Source organism: Camellia sinensis, chromosome 5 (genome assembly GCF_055761805.1).
Source record: "Camellia sinensis isolate YWXY chromosome 5, ASM5576180v1, whole genome shotgun sequence".
NCBI lineage: Eukaryota > Viridiplantae > Streptophyta > Magnoliopsida > Ericales > Theaceae > Camellia > Camellia sinensis.
In genome coordinates, this window is record NC_138965.1 from 105,417,066 (window position 1) to 105,440,405 (window position 23,340).

The window sequence follows — 23,340 nt, forward strand, 5'->3', positions numbered from 1 at the left end:
AATGATATGGTTAATGCCATTATAATATATATAAATTTATCTTCAATGATATTTTGTTTTGAAGTGAAATATCCACAATGAGTCATATATCATTATATATGACTTTTTTGTTTGTATATCAGCACCTTTAAATTATTTTTGTCTCATAAGCTGTAAATAAAAATAGTTCCGATTGGTAGCTCAAAAATAATGAGGCTTGAATGGCCCAAGTCCAAAACGACATCGTTTTGAATTTTTTTTTTCCTCGTTTTTTTCAAAGATGAAGAAGAAGAAGATGAAGAGAAAAGAAGAGACAAGAAAGAGAGGAGGGAGCTGGGCATCATCATCAACAACATCTTCATCAACACATCACCATCTTCAATCAACGCCATCTTCATCAACACATCATCATCATCAACAACTACTTTTTCATCAACATCATCATCATCAATTTTTTTTTTCTTTTCTTTGTCCTTCATCTTCAATTCCAGATCCACTAGAGATCGTCAACAACAAATGAACAAATCAATGAAGACTCCGCCTTCACCCCATCGATCACGACCATCTCCATCACCGCCATCTCCATTTTTTCTCCTTCTTCTCTCTCGCCTCTTCCTCTTCTCTTCTCTCTCTCTCTCTCGCCTCTTCTCTTCACTGTCTATATTCAAAAGCAAGAAAAAGGGAAAAAAACATAAAAATAAATAAAGAATATCCAAAACGATCTTGTTTTGGGTATTCGAGCCACTTTCTAGCCAACTTTTTCGGGTTACGAAGTATTATTGAAATAAAAAATGCATCAAGCATTCTACACATAGATATTTTAAAACAAACAAATACTTCCGGCATCTCAAATTATTTGTCGGGCACAAAAAATGAGAACTTATACATAATATATTTTTGTACCAAATTTTTTAGATTTTTTTCACCAATTAAAAATTTAATTTGTGAAAAAATATAAATTTTTGAGATGAGGATTTTCCAAAACTGTTTTTAATTGGTTTTTCATTCGCCTTTATTGAACTTTTTTTTTATATTTTAGTCAATTTTTAATTTTTTTTATACATCAAAATTAGATTCATCTAAAAAATTAAAAATATTTAACTAAAATATGAAACAGGTTCTAAAAATAAATAAAGATCTAAACAAAAATACACAATTTTTTTGTTAAATTTTCGCTTATTTTTAGTAATTTTTAAAAATATTTTAGATAATTTATTTTATTTTTTAAATATACCTTGATTAGCTACATTTAAAAAGTATTAAAAAATTGATTAAAATATAAAATAATTATTAAAATTAAACGAAAATTTATCTAAAAATAATCTTTAAAAAATTAAAACAAACAGAAACCATAATTTTTAAATTTTCTTTGTACCACTAAAAAAATAAATAAAACTCTCATTTTTATATCACCAATAGTACCCGTAAATTAGCCCTTTCATTCTTTACACCGCTCAACTTTGGAAGGGAAAAGTGAGAAGCAGCAGCAAGGAAGACGAGGGGTCCAACGCAGAGAAGGCGAGTGGTTCGGACGGCGGGAGGGGTTCGAACGGCGTTGTGGTCTGTGTTACCGGCGTGGACGATTGAACTCATTCTTCTCATTTGCCAAAGGTAAGTGAAAAACTCCTTTCTCTCTTTATATTGACAGACATGTATATGTATCTATATATGTATCTCTATCATCTCTATCATAATTTTTTTTTGAATAAACAAAGAATAACACATTCCCAACACAGTTTTGGTGGTTTTGATCTTCTAATTTAGTTGGGTTTGTAATTTTTTGTGCTAATTTGAATGTTGAAGTTCAAATTTTGGTCCTCTGTTTTGTCAGATTTTTGTTCTCTTTTTTGATCTTCTAATTTTGAATTTTGAATGTTGAAGTTGAAATTTTGGCCCTCTGTTTTGATCTTCTAGGTTTTGATTTTTGGGTTTTGTTTATTTTGCTACACGGTCTGTATATGGATACACAATTTTATGTTTGTGTTTGCAGATTTGTATTTTCTTTTTGGCATCTCATATTGGATATGATGTTTGGTTTGGATAGAATTATTGATGGCTTAGGATACTTCTATTTTAGAGGTGCTTGGATTGAGTGATTTGATGAGAAATAGTAAGAAATTAAGTGAAAGAGAACTCCTTTCTAGAAGTTTCTTGAATTATGAAGTTATGCATGATGGAACTCAAGGCTGTTAAAATATGTAGCATAGCAAGAACAAAATTAATGGAAAGGGGGAAAGCAAACTAATTTCTTTGTGATTTAGCAACGTCAATTAGTTCTTGGCTTTTGCTTGAATAAAGTATTTCTACTCTTTCTGAGAAACTGTGGCTTAGATAAAGAAACATGAAAACTTTTCCTTTATTCTATTAAAAATTTAATGCTGAAACAAGTAGTGAAACAAATCAAGTGTACATTTATTTTATTATATACATAAATATATATGACATGCACATAGGAGAGAAGGAAGCACCAACAGATTTGTTCGTGATCTCGTCATATTCTTTTCCCTATACATTCCTTTATATCCCCTGGTCAATTACTTTTCAGTTACCTTTCATGTGAACTAGATGTGAGCACCATGTGCATGTTCCTCACCTCATAGTATTTCTTATCATCTACTTATTTCCAATTTGATCTTTTGTGCCGATCATGCTTAGAAATATATATTTTTCTTCTCTTCTTGTATATTGGCACATTGAAACGATTTAAGAAGAGAAACTAAATTTGTTCCGTAACAAAACAGTTATGAAACAAACCGGTGTATTTGCTTAACAGAATAGATTCCTTTCATATTGCCAAGTGGGTATTTGCTTAACAAAATATGTTTCTCATATTGCCAAGTCCAAACTGTATAAAGAAGAGAAACACAAATAGATTTTTGGTTATAATATAACATAATAGATGTATGAATATGACATACCACATTATTTGGCAATTTGAACTCAATTTTTCTCTTCTTCTTCTTCTTCTTCTCCTTCTTCTTCTTCTTCGTTCCATTGTTTCTCTGAGTGGCCTCAAAGGCCAACAATGCAACAAGGTTTGGGAAATCAGTTAAATCCATGAGCATTTTGTACTCATCTGCTTTTGATACATGTCCATTACTCACTTTGTGATCTGCAGATTGAACACCAGCATTATAACCATTCCCCTCTTCTTCGTTGTTGCTGTTGTTTTGCTTCTTCCCCTCTCTCAGTTCTGTTGTGTCCTCATGGTTTATTTCACAGCTCTGACCATTTTTAATGCCCCTATTCTCATTACTGTGTGGTAGAGTCACAAGTTCTTGAAGATTTGGTGCCTCAGTTGTCGCCACTTGCTCAGGTTTTTTATGGTGTTGCTCCTTTCAAAACACTCAATAAATTAACCATAAGATCCATACTAGGCCCGAGCACCACATATATAAGTATACAATTATATACATGATACATCTTTTATGAATAGAAGAAGTATGGATAAGGTAAATCCTATTTAATAATAATGACTTTTGGAAAAGCGGTATTCTCCATAACAGTACGCAACTTAGTTGCACGCAGTGGGAGCGGGAGTGGAGAATCGTAGTCATTCCAAGAATCATTGGTAGGGAGTGTTTGTATATATGTTAAATAATATAATATATAAAAATATATTGTAAGATTATATATTTTTTTCTCTATTGATAATGAAAATATATGTTATAAATTTTAAAAAATATATATAAAAAATTTAAAAATAAATATTCATTTTAAACATTCATTTTCAGGTCATTTGGCGCTAAATTTATGAAATAGCTAATTTATATTGAGTTGAAGATTGAAAATAGGGCATAAGCCTCTTTTGACCATGCTTGGAATTTGTGGTTTAGATATGCTATGTTCTGTTTACTCATATTGCTTTCTTAGTGGATTTATGTGTCTTATGTGTTTGAAACTTGTGCTAGATTCATGAAATAGGTTAATTTAATGAACTTTTCATATGAATGACCAGTGCTAGATTTTTGAGACTATTCCAATGACCTAAGGAGACATTTTACCTTGCTTTTTGACAAAGGGTGTTTTTTGATTTGAAAAACTTGATACCACAACCTTACTCATCATTAGAGTTTACCTGATGCTGCAATTTGAAGTCATCAAATTAGCATTCCTAGACAATCCTTGGAACTTTTTATTTATTTTTCAGTTACCACCATTGAGGCCTAAAATGAAAGTTTCAATTAGAGGCTTTTCTTATTTTTGAAATAACATCTATTAATTTTTATATATTATAAATTGTTGTGGAAATTCATTTTACTTTTTGATTCTTGTAGTTATAATTAAAGAGGTTTATTTACAGGTTTTTTGGCCTTTAGATAATGATTTGTTTGAAGATGAGCAAAGAAAATACTTGTTCATCATTATCATTACAATCCATCATCATTTATATATATTAATAATAATAATATAAGGGGTGGGCTGTATAGTTGGTGGTTGGATCAAAGAGCACTTGTTTCTCTCCAACAAAGATGAGAAACCAGTGCAATGTGGACCCAACACAAACAACTCTTTTCTTCACTGAAGGGCTAACCCACCTTCTTTGATCCTTTAAAATTTCCAACTTTGTTTTCTTTTCTTTTTTTTTTTCCTTAAAAAATGTAATCTTTGTTGTTTTGTCATATTTGTTTGCAGCTTATATGTTTCACATATACTTATTGGTTATCCTTTAGGGTATATCTTAGAAGGTAGAAATGCTATGAGTTTGTATTTTGCCCCAATTTTCATGACAACACTCAGTATTAAAGTAGTCAAATTCATTACATCTCAAGCCGTTCAAACCACTCATTCATTATTCTTCAATTTTGGATCAAATTATAGTTTGTTTAGTACATTAAGACTTTTTGAATATTGTAATTTTCAAAATTAGAGGTGACTTTTGTGTTTGGTATATCATAGTTTTGAGAACAAGCATTTTATTACTAATATTTCAATATTGTAATTTTTTTCATATATTTGACAGATTGGCAATGGATGGAACGTAATTCGGGGAGCATTAGAGGATTACATTTTAAATTTTTGGATATATTGTCATAGGATTTTGTAGCTTGGAAGTTTTTTAGAATCATTATGTACATGTTTGAAGTTTCTCATTGTAAGGAATTTACTTATGTTGGATGTTTTGGATATGTTTAATATGCTCCTACTTTTGATTGAGTTTATAGTTCGGATGCTTTGAACAATGTATTAATTTTTTTTTAATTGCATGTGTAGAAATGATGTACGGGAAAAGTAAATTTGGATTTGGATTTGGATTTTTTTTAATAGATTTATGAACTGAATAGGGAAATTGTCAAAAAAAAAAAAAAGAAATAATGAATTTTTGATGACAGGCTTTTTAATTGTTAACTTTCTTTTGGTGACAATTTATTTTGGTTGCCAAAGGTCTATGTGAAATAGTGTATGAATTTTTAGCAACCAAAAACTTGATTGGTTGCCACAAGATTTGGCATTTGACAACTAATTTGTTTCTGAAGGATGTTTTGGCGATGCGTTCATACGTCGCTAAAACCTAACATGGCATTTTTAGCGACTAAATGTTAATTTATGGCAACGAATTTTTTGGTGTTTGATGATTAAATTTTTTGGTCACTAATTCTTTTATAAGCGTGGCCATAATTTATTTAGTCGTCAAATCATTTAGTGACATGGCTTCGGCAAACGTGTTTTTGAGTAGCTGATACTTTTAGCGATGAAAAATACACGTTGCTAAAAGTGTAAATTGTTATAATTTTTTTAAATTTTAATTTATTCAATTGAGGATGACTATTTTTTCCCTCCCCACTTCACCCCTACATCCCCCATCTTGACTAGGTTGGGTTTTCTTGCCTCATTTATATTTATTAAATATATTTATATGATATATATCATTTAAATTTTTTAATATGATAAAATTAAAATGCAAAATATTACACTTACTATTTATTTTCATTAATTTCTTTTTCATTTTACATCTTTTGACTTTCATTAATTATGAATTACATTGGATAATATATTATATTATTTGTCTTATCCTTGATACGATACAAGGCAGGGGCGGAGGATGACAAATCTAGCCCTTGGTCATTTTTATTCTCCAGCAATGCTAGGTATCATGAAAAGTCTTTCATGAAAATGGTCATGAAAGATTTGTAACCTTTGGATTACACTTACAATAAAGCACCACACACTAATCAAGGTAATCTAAGGGTCACAAATTTTTCATGATGATTTTCATGAAAAAATTATCATGATCCCTAACATTTCTCTTTTATTCTCAATTCAAATCAATTATCTATTCATACTCTATATCCAACTAAGGAGTGCATTTGGAGAGAAAAAAAAAATTAATTCAAAAATTCAAAATTTAAAATTCAAAAGAAATTAAAATTAAGATTTAATTAGGACAATGATACACTGTGTATAATAAAAAATTTCTTAGAATTTAACAAGTTTGTCACAGAAGAAGCTGATGGAATTGCAGAGAGAGGGTGAGAATCAAATAATTGTGTTGTTGAAAATTAACTTGTACCTGGTTTATCTACCAAATTTCACCTGCTGTGTTTATATAATTCACAACCCTTATGGCAGAAGTGGCTGTTGACCAAACCAATAACACCAAGAAAAAAGTAAAACAAAAATAAAATGAAATAAAGTCAAAATCAATAACAAAAAGATCAAATTTTTATTAAATATTTAGACATGTAAGAGAAACCAGATTGATAGTTCCTCACACCTTTTTCTTTGTTAAAGCATAATCTGAAAGGGAAAAAAAAAAAAAAAGCTCTAAATTATATCGCATATGTTCTGCTCTTTTAATTAGAGAATGACATGTAAACATGCGACGTCCTGACCTAATAATTAAATAGTAACCATAGAAACTTATATAACCTAATTTAAAACAAAAAAAGCACCTTAACTTGAATTCTAACAGTACCAACTGATTACTCTTGTCTCTTTTTCTGGCTATAAAGCCTCATCAACTCCTCCACCACTCCATCTATATCCTCCTCCCCTTTGATACTTAGGGTTTCACTCAACTCCCTTGCTTTGCTCCTCACCGCCTCCCCACTATCGTCAACCACCACCTTCTGAATCACCTCGGCCACATTTTTCCGATCAAGCACCCCATTCTTGTCCCTCACAGCCTCCATGCCAACCCCTATCTCCTCCACCAACCTGGCATTTACAGGCTGATCAAGGTGCATTGGTATGGCTATGATTGGACTTCCCAACTTCATTCCCTCCATCACTGAGCTCCACCCACAGTGACTCACAAAGCCACCAATGCTTGGATGCAGCAAAATCTTCACTTGAGGAGCCCAGCCTTCCACCACCATGCCTCTCTCTCCTACCCTCTCAACAAACCCTCTAGGCATTGCCTTCTCAACACTTGTATTTGCTCCCATTGGAAACCTCACAACCCATACAAAATTAACACCAGAAATCTCCAATCCATAAGCTATCTCTTCAATCTCATCCTCCGATAAAAAATACTCGGTGCCAAAACAAACAAACACTGTGGACCGCCGCTCCTTCTTCTCCAGCCACCCAATAATCCCGCTGTCATCGTTGTCATCGACGCAGTCTTGGACAAGAGGGACAGGCACAATCTTCTTCCCAACCAAACCAGAGAGATAATCAATGTACTTTCCTTCAACTTCTTTAAAAGTTTTGATCAGAACAATCTCTGATGATCGATCAAGGCACTCGAAACAGCGAGTCTTGTCCTTGTCGAGGTTTTTCGAAGGATTGAGCAAATGGGATACTTCTACTTTGTCATAATCACGAAGATAAATCGATGGAAAAGGAAAAGTGATAAGTGGGTCTTTATAGAGGTGGTGCATGAAGGCGGTCATGGTGACGCTGCTAGTGATGAAGTCCACCGCCGGAATACCATACTCGGCGGCGACCACCGGAGCCCAAGGCTGAAGAAAATCATAGATGAGGAGGTCTGGTTTGTGGGCTTTGAGGAGGAGAGAGAAGTTGGGTTCGGCGGAGTCAAAGGCCTTTTTGAGGGTGGGCATGAGGTGGGGAGGGAGGTCTTTGGTGGTGTGGTACGGCGGAGGGAGGTCAGGAAATGGTGGTACATGGAGTTCAATTAGTTGGATTGAGTTTGAGTACTTTTCAGAGAGTTTTCTTTTGATGGAAGTGAGGTTGACTGGGGTGGAACATAGGTATATCTTGAAGTTTCTTGTTGAGAGCTTTTTGGCTAGCTCTAAGTAGGGTGAGATGTGGCCATGTGCTAGCCATGGGAACATAAAAATTGAGATGGTGCTTTGTTTTGCTTCCATGATCTCTCTCTCTCTCTCTCTCTCTGGCTCTTACTGCAACTTTGTGTTGTGATATCCCTTGTATTTATAGAGAGGAATGACCCGTGAGATATGAGATTCCTACATTACCTAAAGGTTGTAACTATTTTTATTTTTCCTTCCTAATGGAATTTTAAGCTAAAAAATTCTCATAGGAATAATCGGGTCTCTGTGTTCTTTAGTATTATTTTTGGAATGATTGTATAAACCCTAAACCCTAAAATAAAAGAAAAAACAGATTTTTCATATGATTTTTTTACTATTAGACACAAGTGTTTAGTGGAACCCATATTTTTGTGTATTAAATAAAAAATTCATTTATATATATCTGTACGTCATGGAGAAAATTAAAAGTGCATGCACAAATCATTAAGTTAAAAAAAATCATGGCGGCAATTATGAATTTTTTAAGTTTGATGTAAACTTAAGTTAATTTCCCCCCCTAAAGTTATGAAAAAAAATAAAGGAACATGAATAAAAACAAGCACAACATTCCCTAAAATGAATGAAATCATTTTTGCCATTGTGAGTCTTTAACAGAATTCGAAGCTTAAAAATTTCCCAGAGTAATAATCGGATCTTTAATGCTTAATATTGGAGTGGAATTATGTCACACGATATGTCAAAAGTAATTAATTTTTAATGAAGAATTGGCACAACTAATTAATTTTTAATCGTGAATTAGAGTGTGTTTGAAAATGGAGACAAAAGATCTCTGTTTAGATTTGGTAAGATTTGTCACATTACCTTTCAAACTCCATATTTTTTTTCCATAAATAATAGTTCACATTCCCATCTTTTGATGTAATTAGTAACGGTTAAAAAAAAGAGTAATTTTCCTTAAAATTTCTACAATGCCTTTTTAATAAGATACCAATTATGGCTTGAAAATATATAGGTTTCGTTTGGAGCCACTTTTCAAAATCCTTCTTAAGTTTAAAAATTCTTTTGAAATACTTTTTTATTTTTTGCTTTTATGTTTGATAAAATTATCGAAATGCATTCTTTCAAAAGTCACGAGTTGTGAAAGTCAATTTCAAAGGTGCTACGGAGACTGGATTTTGAAATTCTATTCAAATCCACTTCCTACAAATTGAGCAAGGCCACTAAGAGAAAATTCAAAACTACTTTTCATTTATTTAAAAAAGAAAAAGAAAAAAGTACACTCTTTGTTTATCTATTCATTTTTTTTTATTTCATATTTTTTAACATTACCTTTTTTTTTACCAATTCATCCAAACAAACTATTTAAAGGGTCTCTCTTAATATTAAAATAACTATTGCATTAACCATTAGAACAAATTAAATAAAATGAGACTAGTTATAATAATCAACCGCCATCTTTTAAAAAATTTCTTAAAGATGCTTTCAATAGATTCCAATCAGTTTCCCATGGAATCCTCATTTGTTGTAACAAGGGTGAAATGTGCAGTGAGAATGTATCAATTGTGATAGAGACATCTAAATATACATGACCCTCACTTTCATCCTAACCACTCATAATATAGAGTCCACACATACATAAGTGAACTCCACACGCACATCATGGGCCAAGATTAAATTGGGGATCATGGAATCCCTAAAAAAAGAGGTCCCAAACATTTCTCTTGCTCCTAAAATGGAATAGGTTTTGGGGTTTAAAACTCTTAAAGAGTGGACTGGAACCGGGCAACTATGCTTGCTCAGACACCTTTGGCCAATAAGTAAAAATAAAGGTTGATTCTTGGACTATGTCAAGAAGATTGTAAGTCATAAGGGACTTGGGTCTGCCTTTGATTAGGCTTAAAATTGGTTGGATAATTGGCATCTTTATACGAAAAATAAGACTCAACAAATTTATTTTTAAAATTTAAATTATAATTTAAAATTTATTTTTTATTTTAAATAGCTATCTCTTTAAATACACTATCCATTACACTTCTATTACAAACTTCTATTCTAACTCTATGAATAGTACCTAAAAAAAAAAGAGTCAAAAGTGGAGCTAAATTTATCCAAAAAAAAAAAAATGATAAATTATTAAATAGCCAATAAACTAGCTCAACAAATTTGTTAAGGTATTTGGAACTATAGGAGAGTAAAAATCATAAAGTTGGGTTGATTGGATAGGCCCGAACAAGATCAAAATTAAATTTATTTATTTATTATTATTATTTATTTATTTATTTTATTACTGCATTACAGAAAAGAATCTTGGAACAATGCACTAAGAAAATATACATGTTTTAGTTGAGAAAAATGATATACAAATAGAATTTAAAACCAGAATAATGTGATAATAGTATTCTTATAATTATGAACCATGATAGACATTTTAACTTACAAATGAGTATAGATATAAACGTGACATATCATACTGAATGAAATTCTTATATACAAAACTGAATGAAATTCTTATATACAAATTTTGTTTATATAATTTTACTTTTGAAAGAACAAATTCAAGGAGAGGAGTATTATAATGATTATTGACATTAATGGAATGGGCCAAAGAATGTTTGAGGAAGAAACCATGTCTGAGATCTCTCTATTAATAGTGTGTTGAAATTGGATCATTGGTGGAGCTGGTATTAGTATTGCACCATTTGGTCTCTTCGTCTTGCATTCATGCTACATTAAATTTTTCCCTATATTAGGAAGGAAAAAAATATTAGAAAGTGCAATGCACTACAAGAATTAACACTTTTGGCAACAAAAAAAATGGTCGCTAAAAGTCTATTTTTGGTCGGCAAAAGTTATCCGCGACCAATTTTTTTGGTCGCTACTTTGGTCGCCAATTGAGGGTCGGCAAAAGTAATTCGCGACCAAAATTTTGGTTGGTCGGCAAAAGTTGGATTTGCCGACTAAATTTTTGGTCGCTAAATATTTAATTACCGCGACTAATTTATTTTGTCGCCAAAACACTTTGGTCGCAAAAAGTGATATTTTTCCGACCAAATTTCTTAGTCGCCAATTGTCGCATTTCGCGACCAAATTTTTTGGTCGTCAATTATCACATTTCGCGACCAAAAAAATTGGTCGCTATTTGTGTCTTTTCGCGACCAAAACTTTTGGTCGGCAAAAGTGAGATTCCACGACCAAGAGCTATTTTGGTCGGCAATACATGTATTTTTTGCGACCAAAACTCTTGGTCGGCAATTGTCATTTTTTGCGAAAAAAAATTATTTTGAAAGAATCGACTTCCAACTTTCAAAATCAACTAGCTACAGCAAAAAGTGAAGCAAATGTCCTCAATGATTAAAAACTTGTATAGGGTTCAGTACTATATCAGGATTTGAAAGGCAAAACAAAAACAGCTAGAAAGAAAGAAAATGGGTAATGGAAAATAATTACTCAGGAAACAAATGCATTACAATTCAAAAATAAAATAAAGAAATATTAGGGGAAAAAAGGTGAAAAAGAACCAATCTTCTTAATCTCAGCATGACTAGGACATTCTTTTTAAATGCATAAATAAGAGTAAAATGTTAAACACACTGCAATATTCAAGGCTTTGAGATACCTTGGGAGAAAAATCTTCTGTAAGATAAACAGCACTAGAATTCAACTCAGATATAGTAAAAGGTGGGTCAAGTTGTGTGTGAAGGTATCTGAGTCACTGAGCAATGCCTATAACAATTTTCATTCGCCGTGTCCAAGATAATTGGCATCCTTCTCCATCTGCAATTATAAAGAAAGCTCAAATTGTAGCTACTGAAACATGTTGGAGTAACCAACTATTAGAAATAACAAGCTTTACTCTTACAATGGAGGTGCTCATACAACGTCCCATCTGATGCATATTCAAAAACCAACATCCTTGTAAATGGTTTACTCTCTGTGCAATAACCCAGTAATTTTCCTGTATTCTCATGATTTAATCTTGCCAAATCAGCTACCTGAATTGTGAAAATAAGTGAGATTTTAAAAGTCGTTTGTCACATATCTAATTACGTTCACCATCAATCTAATTACTTTACCTCTCTCTGGTAATAAAGCTCAAGATAGCCTGTCCAATGCTCTTCTTTAATGCAAAGCGATATTACAGCAATCTCAGGCCCACCTTTCATGGTCCCTTTGTAGACTAGACTGTCTGGAGAGGACCCAATAATGTTGCTGAAATCTTCACATGCTACTTTGAGTTCTTGTCTGCTAAATCTCAATACATCCTTCAACATCTCATAATCTGTATAGACTCCACCAAAGTCAACATGAGATCTATCATATTTAAAGAGCACAACTTTGAATCTTAGATGTAATCTTAGATGAAACCCAATAAAAATGTACAACGTTGAATCATATTTAAACACCTAAACAAGCGATGTGTAAACTTTGTATCACAGAAGTTTAATGGGTTGTTCACAAAGATGCCACACTATGAATTTATAGATTGTGTTGATCAGCTCATCAATATTCTAGCTGATGGAAGAATTATACAAGAATAGGAAGTGCAAGTATATAGTTATACATTTTTATTTTCTTCATTCAAGTTCACATGTTTACTTACCACAAAAAATTAAATTAATATTATTCACATTATTTCTACAAGCAACTATTTTTAGTGAAAGCGCATCAAATCGATCCCCAAACAAATAACTACAACATTTAGAGGAATTATAGTGTAATTATATATGAATCTTTTACTTACATCCCATGCATGTTGGATGTAAAATCTGAATTGTTAGTTGCAGGAATCTTTTACTTACACTATAAAATCTGAATTATAGTGTCGGAAAGTCTCCAGAACTCAAAAGAACCCATCCTTCTTGGAGGTTGCCACTCCCTGCGTACATAATATGTTAGGTCAAGTTGCCAAGAGATAATGCAGCAACCTCAACAGGAGTAACTACTATAAACACAAAAAGGGTTAAAAATGAAAAAAGGCAGCTCCAACTAAGAAATCTAATCATTCATATAAATAAGATTTGAGACAATGTATTGCAGCAATTTTTTTAATAACTAGAAGCAAGACAATAAATATTTTTTTAACTAAAAATTTATAACATGAATATTTAATACTGAACTTAGTTATGCCATCCTACCAATATCTCTGAGACACCAGTTGGACCCCATGCAACTGAATTATCAGATGAGGAAAGATCATAAAAAGGTGTGCATGTCTCCAAGTGCTTGCATATGCACATGTGTGTGTGTGTGTGAGAGTGAGAGAGAGAGAGAGAGAGAGAGAGAGAGAGAGAGAGTATATATCACCAAGACTGTGTATTACTCACTTGGGAACAATTTCCACACTTGGGTCCAGACCATGATTTTCTAACCTTGAAACAACATTGAACAGAATTTCAGAGAGAGAACCCCCATAATTAACATAGGAAAATGGAAATAATTAAGCAGCAAGCTAGATACCTTTGGCTGGGTAAGTTGAAAGGTTTTGGAACAGCAACTTTTCCCAAAACAGTCATGCCACCTCTTCTGGTGGAGGACGCCCACCTGCAACAATGACCGAACAACGTTAACGCATACAAAGCTGTCCACAAACTATGAAATAGCATAATTTAAAAAATAAAAAACATCGTTTTTTACAATACTTGAACAGAATTACATTAGAAGATGGAGGAAACCAACACATGACTCCTCTGATAGACACTAAAATACATATATACACAATAGGTGTACTGAAATCCATCTTGCATACACTTGGAAGGCACAGGTAAAAACTCACAATTCAACAACCACATAATATAAAAAGAATCAGAACGTCATAGCCCTCAATAATATATATGCCAACTACTAGAAATTATTTAAAACAACAAAAAATACATAATTAAAATTGGAACAAGATCATGATTTTCCTTTTAATAAGTAAATTTGAAACAAGATCATGCTATTAGACATTTGCATGTAGAAACATTAACTCCCCAATTAGACATCCACAGAGGGAATGGTTTGTCCATAACCAAATGGAGGCCCAACATAACAAATCTCTTATACAGAACATATCTAGGCAGATCTTGTAGAGGAATTATAGAAAGAAAAGAAGGCAAACACAGTAACAGACACAATCTTTGATGTGCCCTAGAGAACACCACAACTAAAAAGAGTGGAAATATATTGCCACAACAAGGTTAACATGGTTCATGAAAAAGTAACCCATGTCAGAATGAGATGAGAAGATCCACCATCACGATAGATGGACAATGGTAAACTCATTACCCTCACATATGTTGGCAATATGTTGCATAATTATACATATTACCTAAATTAGTATGAAGCAAGAAAAATCAACACAAAAACAAAACTAAGAGGATTCTCGGCAATCTTAAACCACATGTGATGTAGCTAATCCATCAGGCTGCAATTCAGAATTCCTTGTGAAGGAAGACAAGAAAAATAAAATTCTAATATCTTTGATTAGGGTAAAAACAAATAAACAAAAATCATAGAGGTTACAGTAAGAAAAAGTATTGATCCATTGACATGTATACTTAATGTAGGAATTGAAAATATCCTAAGACGTCTAGGCTTCTACAATACAATACATTCATACATTCATATTAATAATCGAACCCGAATTGAGCGAGTAAAGCTTCTTTCCCTCAGCCAGATCCCACAACAAAATAACCCCATCTTTCCCACCACTTGCACACAGCGACCCATTGGGCATCATGTGTCTTGGTTATAGTTTGGATTTGTCTCCTTCTGAGGATCTCTCTCTAAAACCAGTTAAGTATCTTAGAGAGGATGTGACAAATACCATGGAAAACTCTCAACTATAGCCATCAAGTCATAAGAGCTTAGTCATCCAAGTTTGTGGTTATGATCATATACATGTACCCACAAAAACATAGAAACAAAGAAGCAAGGCAGATAAAGAAGGTAAGAGTTTCATGCTAGCTTATAGAATGGCTTAATTGTCTAAAAACTGTATTAGAATGGTTCTTCAATTACCATAAGTAATTCTAAAAGGTAAAATGTTGAAAATTGCATACTTACATGAATAATCAGCACAGGACAATTAACATATGGGATTTTGTCAATGTTCTGCACACAGTCAACACATACACCATTCTAGAAGACTGTCCATACCCAGAAGACTGTCCATTCCCAGTTTCAATGTTTTTGATTGCCACACACCTTCCTAGAAGACTGTCCATACCCAGAATAGTCATACCTATGCAAAAGCAAACATAAAACTGTCATTACTTTGCTCAACAGATGACAGCATAACATTTTGATTCTTGGAATAGAACAGCGGAACATAACAGCTACATTGTTTTCCCTTTATTCTGGGTATTAAATTTTCCATTCAAGTCCTATAGAGCTGGGACATGAGATATGTCTATCAGTTTCAAACTTTTGAAGCTACAGTGCAACCACTAAGGGCATGTATATATGTATAAATGTATGCAAACTAAGGTGATTTGAGTTATATGATGAGAGAAGGCAAAGTTAACCACAAGGTCTGCCGAGATGAGACTTCTAGGGCAAAAGAACATCATTTTAAGTCAAAAATGGAGTGCGACAACCAACCTATAATATATAGGGCAGGACTATAGATCCGTAACAACATTCTTTTCATTTTATGATTCATATCCTATAAAGTTCTAAAACTTACAAACTCTAAATAAAGAGAAAAACGATTAAATCAAAACTAAAGTCCCATCAATATAACAAAATCTCAAGTAAATAAATTTGCAAAAATCTGAGTACATTCCAATTAAACCCTAATGCCAGAAAGGGGATAAAATCAAAACTGACACATAATTAAACCAATTTTTCATTTTCTTTTACACTGATCAATCCCGTCAACTCCATCGAAACACCCATAATGATAACCCCAATTTCCTGTAAATTAAATTGTAATTAACAACCAAAATCACCCACGGCCTTAGATATCAGTACAGATAACCTCTAAAGCAAATAAATTTGCAAAAAACTGATGACATTCCAACTAAACCCTAATGCCAGAAGGGATCAAATCAAAACTAACACAAAAAATCAACCAAAATTTCATTTTCTTTTTACATCGAATTGATCAAAACACTCATAAAATTTCCATTTTGAGTAAATTAAAAAGTAATCAACAACCAAAATCACCTACAGCCGAGAGAGAGAGAGAGAGACTAACAGTGGTGTTCTCCGATCGGCACAGCAGCGGTGGTGAGGAAAGGAGGGGCTAACGGCGGCGGTGGTGAGGGCTATTGGCGGTGAGGGCTGTCCAAAATGGTAGAGCGATGGTGGGTTGATTCAATGTGAGCAACCTGTGTAGTATAACGTCTGTGTGTGTGTGTGTGTGTGAAATAGGTTTGAACCGAGAAATGATTGTGCGTGATTGAGAAGAGGAACCGATTGTAACAAAACATTTTAATTTTCCCCTAAAATATTTAGTGACTAAATTATATTTTGGTGACAAAATTATTTCTTCACTAAAGATAAAAATATTGGCCACAAAATTAGTTTTGTCACTAAATGATATTAAAATATCACCAAATTATTGGTGACAAAAATATATTTGTCATTAATAATTTTATAATTGGTGACAAATTTTTTTACCACCAAAAGTCTATTAATTTTGGCGCCCTTCGAAAATATTAGCGGGAAAATATTTGGTGACAAAAAAAATAAAAATAATGGCGAAATATAATTTCGTCACCTATTTTTTTTTATTATGATTTAGATTGGTGACGAAATTTTATTTTTGTCTCTAAAAATGATACATTTGGAGACGAAATATGATTTTTGTTATTAAAAGATACATATTTTGTGACAAAAAGAAATTTCGTCATTAGTTTTCGTCTCTAAAGACTATTTTTGTTGTAGTGTCACCATCCCGAATCGTGTACTTACACTCACCCAAAGTGTTCCACAGCTTGATGGAGCGGTCTCGAGAAGCAGAGACAATTTGGTAGAGAGTGGGCACCGATTGAGAGGAAGAACACAGAGAGGGAGAGGGCAGACCGAGAAACAAAGAGAGAGAGCACCGATTTGATTTTTATTTATTATTTTTTTTTTCTGATTTCATGGTACAAAACGACGTCGTTTTTAAATTAGCGACCAAATTTATTTGTTGCCAAAAAATTTCAATTCCCGCCCCCACTAAAAATCAAATTTCCCTCCCAAACTTTTGGCGACCAAATGACCATATTAGTCGCAGAAAATGTACCTTCGCCGACAAACTTTTTTAGTCGCTAAATCTCAATCAACGGCGACTAAAATATTAGTTGCTAAAAGTACTAATTTGGCGACTAATTTTTTTTGGTTGCTGAAAATAAGTTTTTGGCGACCAAATTTTTGGTCGCCAAAAAATATGTGACCTTCCGCGACCAAATTTGTAGTTGGTCGGCAAAAGCATACCACTTTCTGCGACCAACTCTTTTTTTGGTCGCCAAAATATAACCTTCTGCGACCAATAATATTTGGTCGCCAAAAATAATGATCATTCGCGACTAATTAATATTTGGTCGCCAAATGTCATTTTTTCGCGACCAAAATTTTTTTGGTCGGCAAAAGTAGTCGCCAAATGTGTAAATTCTTGTAGTGATGGTTGATTATAACTTTTGAAGTAGTAATTAACTTTTAAAAAAAATACTCATTTAGAATTTGAAATGTGTGGATCAATAGTAATGTTATGATGATAGTATTTATCTATCAAATTGTATTTACTATTACATTGGTTTAACGGGACACACCACTGTCTTTCACCAACGCAGTAAAAACGCATCATATGGTAATGCATAAATGCAGTTCTTATAATATTATTAGTGGATCAAATTCATGGTATTGCGCCCCACCAAGTTTAAATTTATAAGATAGGTTCAAATTTCAAACATTTTTTACAAAAAAAAAAAACTGAAGATGTATGTACCTGGAAGCGAGATTGGGGCAAAAGATGATGGCATAATTGGAAGCCTTGCAAGTGAAAGTGCTGGTGTGATAACTCTGTTCCGTACCATGCTAATTAATCTTAATTAAGGTTGTGATTATGTGTTTAATATGATTTTGAGTGTCATTTATATGATTATATGTAGTTTTGAATTTCTATCTGTTCACCGTAGGAAAATCTTCAACTTATTGTTATAAACTGAAAATTGAAGGCCTTGTCGGCCATAGAAACTGAAATTGACTACGCTATTGTGATTGGCGTAATTTTTAGAGCCTATGGTGAAATTTAATTGAAAATTTATTCGGATCAAAATAATTAGATTCAGAACGATTAATTAAGCTCAACTACTTAGCCTTAATCAATTTGATTAAGCCAACATATATATATAAGTGGCCCATTTACATTTTGAGCTCATTTTTCACTTATTTGGCTGAGATTACACTCTAGAGAGAGAGTGTGTGCCGGTTAGAGAGAGAGAGGGAGCTCAAGTTGAAGAATTAATCAAAAAGCTTGAAGATCTTGAAGATCAACTCAAGAATTAACCATAATTTGGGTGATTAGAGCTCCTAAGTAAGCATTTGAGTATAAATTCATGTGCATAAGTTTGTAAATTTGTGTATTCAAGCTAGTTGGGTAATCAAGAACATAATTTGAGATAAGATTGAAGAATTGAAAGCTTATATGTACATGCATGCATAGAATTGCTATGAATTTGCATATTTGAGCATGAACTATGTAGAACAAATAAAATTGAGTGCAAAATCTCACATGCATGCATGATTTTCATGAGCTTCATGATATTAAGTGTCATTTGTACCATTTGGAATAGAATTGGAGTCAAGAATCTACATGCATGCATGATTGATGAAGATATGGAATTGGTGTGAAGTTGAATGCACATGTTTTGGAACTATGTAAAGAATTCAAAATGATTTTTGGAAAAGGGACCATGAATTTGAGCAATTGGCCTGTCCTGATGCTATGTAATATGTTTTCATGTTTTTGGTGTCCAAAACATGAGCCTTGCACCTTTGAATGTCAAGTTTGCAGCTCAAACAGCTTGCTGGAAAACCTAGAATTCGACATGTTCGCTCGAGCGGGGTAATGGCCGCTCAAGCGTGAAATGCTAGTTTCCAGAACTTTTGTAGACATGGACGTCCGCTCGAACGGGGATATTCACACTCGAGCATTAGGCCATGTAGTTTGACTTTCAGCTCGAGTGTCTGAAGTCACGCTCGAGCGTAAAAGTGAAGCAACCAGTACTTTTGCAGACCAAAGGGGGTCTGCTCGAGCGGCGGAATCCACGCTCGAGCGGGGAACCCTGTTTCAGAAATTTGAAAAGTGGTTTTATGTTTCATTTTCCGTTCTCTTTTATTTCTAAGCACTCTTAGGCATGCATTGAACATTATAAATGAGTTAGAAGAATAAGAAAGAAGCCTAAGAGGGATGTATGAATTAAGAACATAATGAATCGTTTATGACCCATATGTGTTATGTAATGTGTAGAGTCGAGCTCAAAGGTGAATCTACCAGCAAAACACTATGGGTAATATTTTAGTAAAGATATTTTCAAGTATGTTACTTTCCAAATGCTACTTCTGTATAAGCTTCATGGATTTGTTGATTTGAAAAATGAATGAGTATTCTATACGCCTAATTTTGTATAAGGCCGTTTGATACGTTTGACATATCCAAATTAGGCCTAAGGCCGTTTGCCGCTTGATACGTTTGATATATCCGAATTAGGCCTAAGGCCATTTGCCGCTTGATACGTTTGATATATTCAAATTAGGCCTAAGGTCGTTTGCCGTTTGATACGCTTGATATGTCCGAATTGGACCTAAGGCTATTTGCCATTTGATATGTTTGAATATAAAGATGGTCCAAAGGCCGTTTGAATATAATGATGATGGGCCAAAGGCCGTTTGAATACCGTGATGGGCCAAAGGCCATTTGAACATGAGCGTAATGGGCCCAAGGCCGCTTGAATGAAAAGGGATCATGATCATGAATATGAAATGCGTACAGATATGAATATAAAGAGAATGGGCCTAAGGCCGTTTGATATGCCTGATATGTTTGAATTGGGCCCGAGGCCGTTTGATATGTTCGAATTGGACCAAAGGTCGTTTTGAATAAAGAGTCGGTTAGACCAAAGGTCGTTTTGTATAGATGGACCCAAGGTCATTTTGTCTTATATAAGAATTGGGCCTGAGATCATTTTACATATGGATATGATGTGTCGGACCTGAGGTCGTTTTGCTTTGTTGAGATTTGTAAATCTGATGTGAATGAGAATAGTGGTTCAAATGTGTACATTATAAGTATGACTCATTTATGAACGAATCTCATTCATTAAATGATGAATCTCATAAAATAGGGGAATTGTTGGTGTTGGAAAGAAATAAATTTTCAATTGTTGCTATAGTCTTTAAATGACTATGTTATTGGAATTGCTTGAGACATGGAAATGTGGTTGTTTGTCGATGAATTAAAATGGGAACATGGTTCCATTGTGAGATAGTATGGAATGAAAGGAATGAAAGCTTATTTATTTTGAGATTATTGTTGAAATACTTAAGAATGGAGAGGAATTTATTATTGTAGTATTATCAATTGTCACTTTGCATACACTATTGTTTGGATACCGCATATTTTGATTTGAATTTTAAATATCTTGCATTGAGAAAAGAATTGTTGAGAAAAGAGAGCTAAGGAAATGTTTTTGGGGTAAATACGTTGGTAAGTCCAAATAGGAGGTGTAAATGGAATTGATAAGTTGGCCGGAGTATTTGGGGTGAAAGACCGAAAACAAGCGCGGAGGAGGTACCACTTCCTTTCTGGTTAGCAACCGGTAAAGTGGGGTTTTTGGTACTGCTAGTTAGGCCTACTTGCAAACACCAACCTAGGGATTACCTGAGTCGTATTTACCGCCCCGTTGAATAAAATTGTAAATTTCAGAATTGTTGAGATTTCAAACTATGGTTGAACATGGTAACTTTTAAAAGGCATGTAAATGAAATCCTCTTTAAATTGGGCATTGCATGGCATTTGCATTTAATATTGGAAATTTTGCATAAATGTATATACTTTATTAAGGATTCTCTACTGGGCTTTATGCTCAACCCTATGGGATTTTGGTGCAGGAAAAGATGTGGTGATCTCGCCGAGTTTATGGCGTGGACCTATTTTTGTGAAGAGTAAAGGACTCTATTTTTGTTGTGTATTATTTGCTAGCCAAGGGCTCTAAATGTATGGGTTCGTGAAGCCATTTTTTTTTTAATCGGGCTCCAGCCTTGGAATATGTAAGCCCTTAAGGGCATTTTATTTATTTTGGGATTTGATGTTCTACATGCTATAGATTCATGTATTCTATACATTTGAATGTATAATTCGCATGTGGGACTTTTGTGCACACCTTATCAATTAATGATGTAAAGGTTGGAGTTTTGGTATTAATTCTTAATAGATGTTGGTTATTGTACCTAATTTGGGTTGGGTTATTTCAGGGCATTACAGATCCCTATACATAAAATCATGACAGTCAACCCCTTGCACTTCTGGTTAAATGTCAATTTGCCCCTTCTATTACTCCATTATTAAAGTTTTTAACAGAATCCAGTTATGTAATAAATATGTGACTATGAAATGAGGGCAAGAGAGGAAAATCATTCTCATTTCCCACCAATATATACTTTGTCCCACATGATAAGTATGTGAGAGTCATATAATACAATGTGTGTGTGTGTGTGTGTGTGTGTGTTCATATGCTGAAAATTAGGACAAAGAGAAAAGAAAGTAGAGCTTTTGAAATAAAAAAAAAAGGCAGCAGAGAAATCAAAGACTCTGTTACTGTGGAAAAGTTTCAATATCTCAATTTTTGCAAAACCCAAGTTTATCACCTTAATTGTTCACAATTTACGTTTTGTTTTAGCAGAATACAATCAAAATTTGATGTAAATTTAGGATGAAATGGGTATAGATGAGAAATTTGGGTGATTTTTCTCTTTTGCCAACATTTTATAGTCATATACTTGTTACATTACTGACTTCTGTTAAAGACCTATTTGATAGAGTAACAAAAGGAAGACATTGACAATTGATTATAAGTGTAAGGAATTAATTGTCATGATTTCATAAGTAAAGGGAGTTAACTGTCACGAGTTCATATGTAAGGACCAAAGTGGGATTTAACCAGAAGTGTAGGGGGTTGACTATCACGATTTCATATATAGGGAACTAATGTGAGATTTGGTATAAAGTGCTGGGATGCACAATGTAATTTTGGGTTGCACAAAATACCGTCCAATTCGCTAAAACCGCACCGATTCACGTCAATCTGCGTCGCTCTATCCATTAACCATGGTTTAAACTTTAAAATTTATAATCCGCCTTCGAAACCGCTCTGCTCCTCTATAGTTAATACATATTTTTAACCTATAATGAAATATCAAAGTAAAAATGAGTGTGAAAGATATTTAATATTTGAAATTTATTACAAATTAGTAGTTATATATATGAAAAATATTATGTAAAATTAGTTTGTTATATATATGAAAAATATTATGCAAATTAGTGTTATATATTATGCAAATGCTTGATAATTGGTTAGAATATTCTTCAATCCACCAATCCATCCAAAACCACTCAAACCATAATTTGTCAATCTGCCAATCTACTAATCCACCATTTGGTTTATAATTTTGCTCTTAAACCGTCGGAACCGCATTGCACACACCCCTAGTGTAATTTACCTAAACAAATAATATGAATCATAAACAAATATCTCTAAGTTGTAACTCAACAATACTAAGTTCATAACCTATTTTGGTTTTATAATTCCTATGAGTTGTTTTCGTAACCTATTTTGGTTTAACATTTAAGTAGTCCTGTAATCTATACCTATAAATTTTATAAGGAAAAATGAGATTTTTAGGGAGAAGCCTTCTAGGAGCTCCAAACCCTCCTAAAATTATTAAATTTTCTTAATTTTAAACAATTAAGAAAATTCTCATTGGCTAGCTTCTATTTAAATTTTATTTTACAATCCCACATCAGGAAAAGAAAGAAAAAGTAAATTAGTTCACTTACATAAAGTGAATCTTATACTCCCATTTATATAAGCTAATTTTTTTTTTAGTGAGAAGTCTTATGATCAATATCTCATACTAATTTTGCTTTGATTTTCTTAATTTTAAACAATTAAGAAAATCCTTATTGGTTAGCTTCCATTTAACTTTTATTTTACAA

General features: G+C 33.1%; 1 protein-coding gene, 1 long non-coding RNA gene and 1 pseudogene across 2 annotated transcripts; 1 reads left to right on the forward strand and 2 right to left on the reverse strand.

The window, feature by feature from the left end:
• The first annotated feature begins 259 nt into the window (after positions 1 to 259).
• LOC114263775 (uncharacterized) lies at positions 260 to 5,211 on the forward strand. Its single transcript, XR_003629710.2, has 2 exons — positions 260 to 1,590; positions 4,943 to 5,211. It is a non-coding gene; the product is annotated as an uncharacterized LOC114263775 (long non-coding RNA).
• A 1,196-nt stretch (positions 5,212 to 6,407) lies between these two features.
• Positions 6,408 to 8,252, reverse strand: LOC114263781 (UDP-glucosyltransferase 29 pseudogene; annotated as a pseudogene).
• A 3,577-nt stretch (positions 8,253 to 11,829) lies between these two features.
• LOC145790177 (putative LRR receptor-like serine/threonine-protein kinase At1g63430) lies at positions 11,830 to 12,419 on the reverse strand. The gene is made up of 3 exons (XM_082867994.1): positions 12,230 to 12,419; positions 12,016 to 12,148; positions 11,830 to 11,930 (listed from the first exon to the last, which is right to left on the reverse strand). Exons 1-3 carry the CDS (start codon positions 12,317 to 12,319, stop codon positions 11,866 to 11,868), a joined length of 288 nt encoding a protein of 95 aa, XP_082724120.1. The 5' UTR covers positions 12,320 to 12,419; the 3' UTR covers positions 11,830 to 11,865.
• Between the last annotated feature and the right edge of the window lie 10,921 nt (positions 12,420 to 23,340).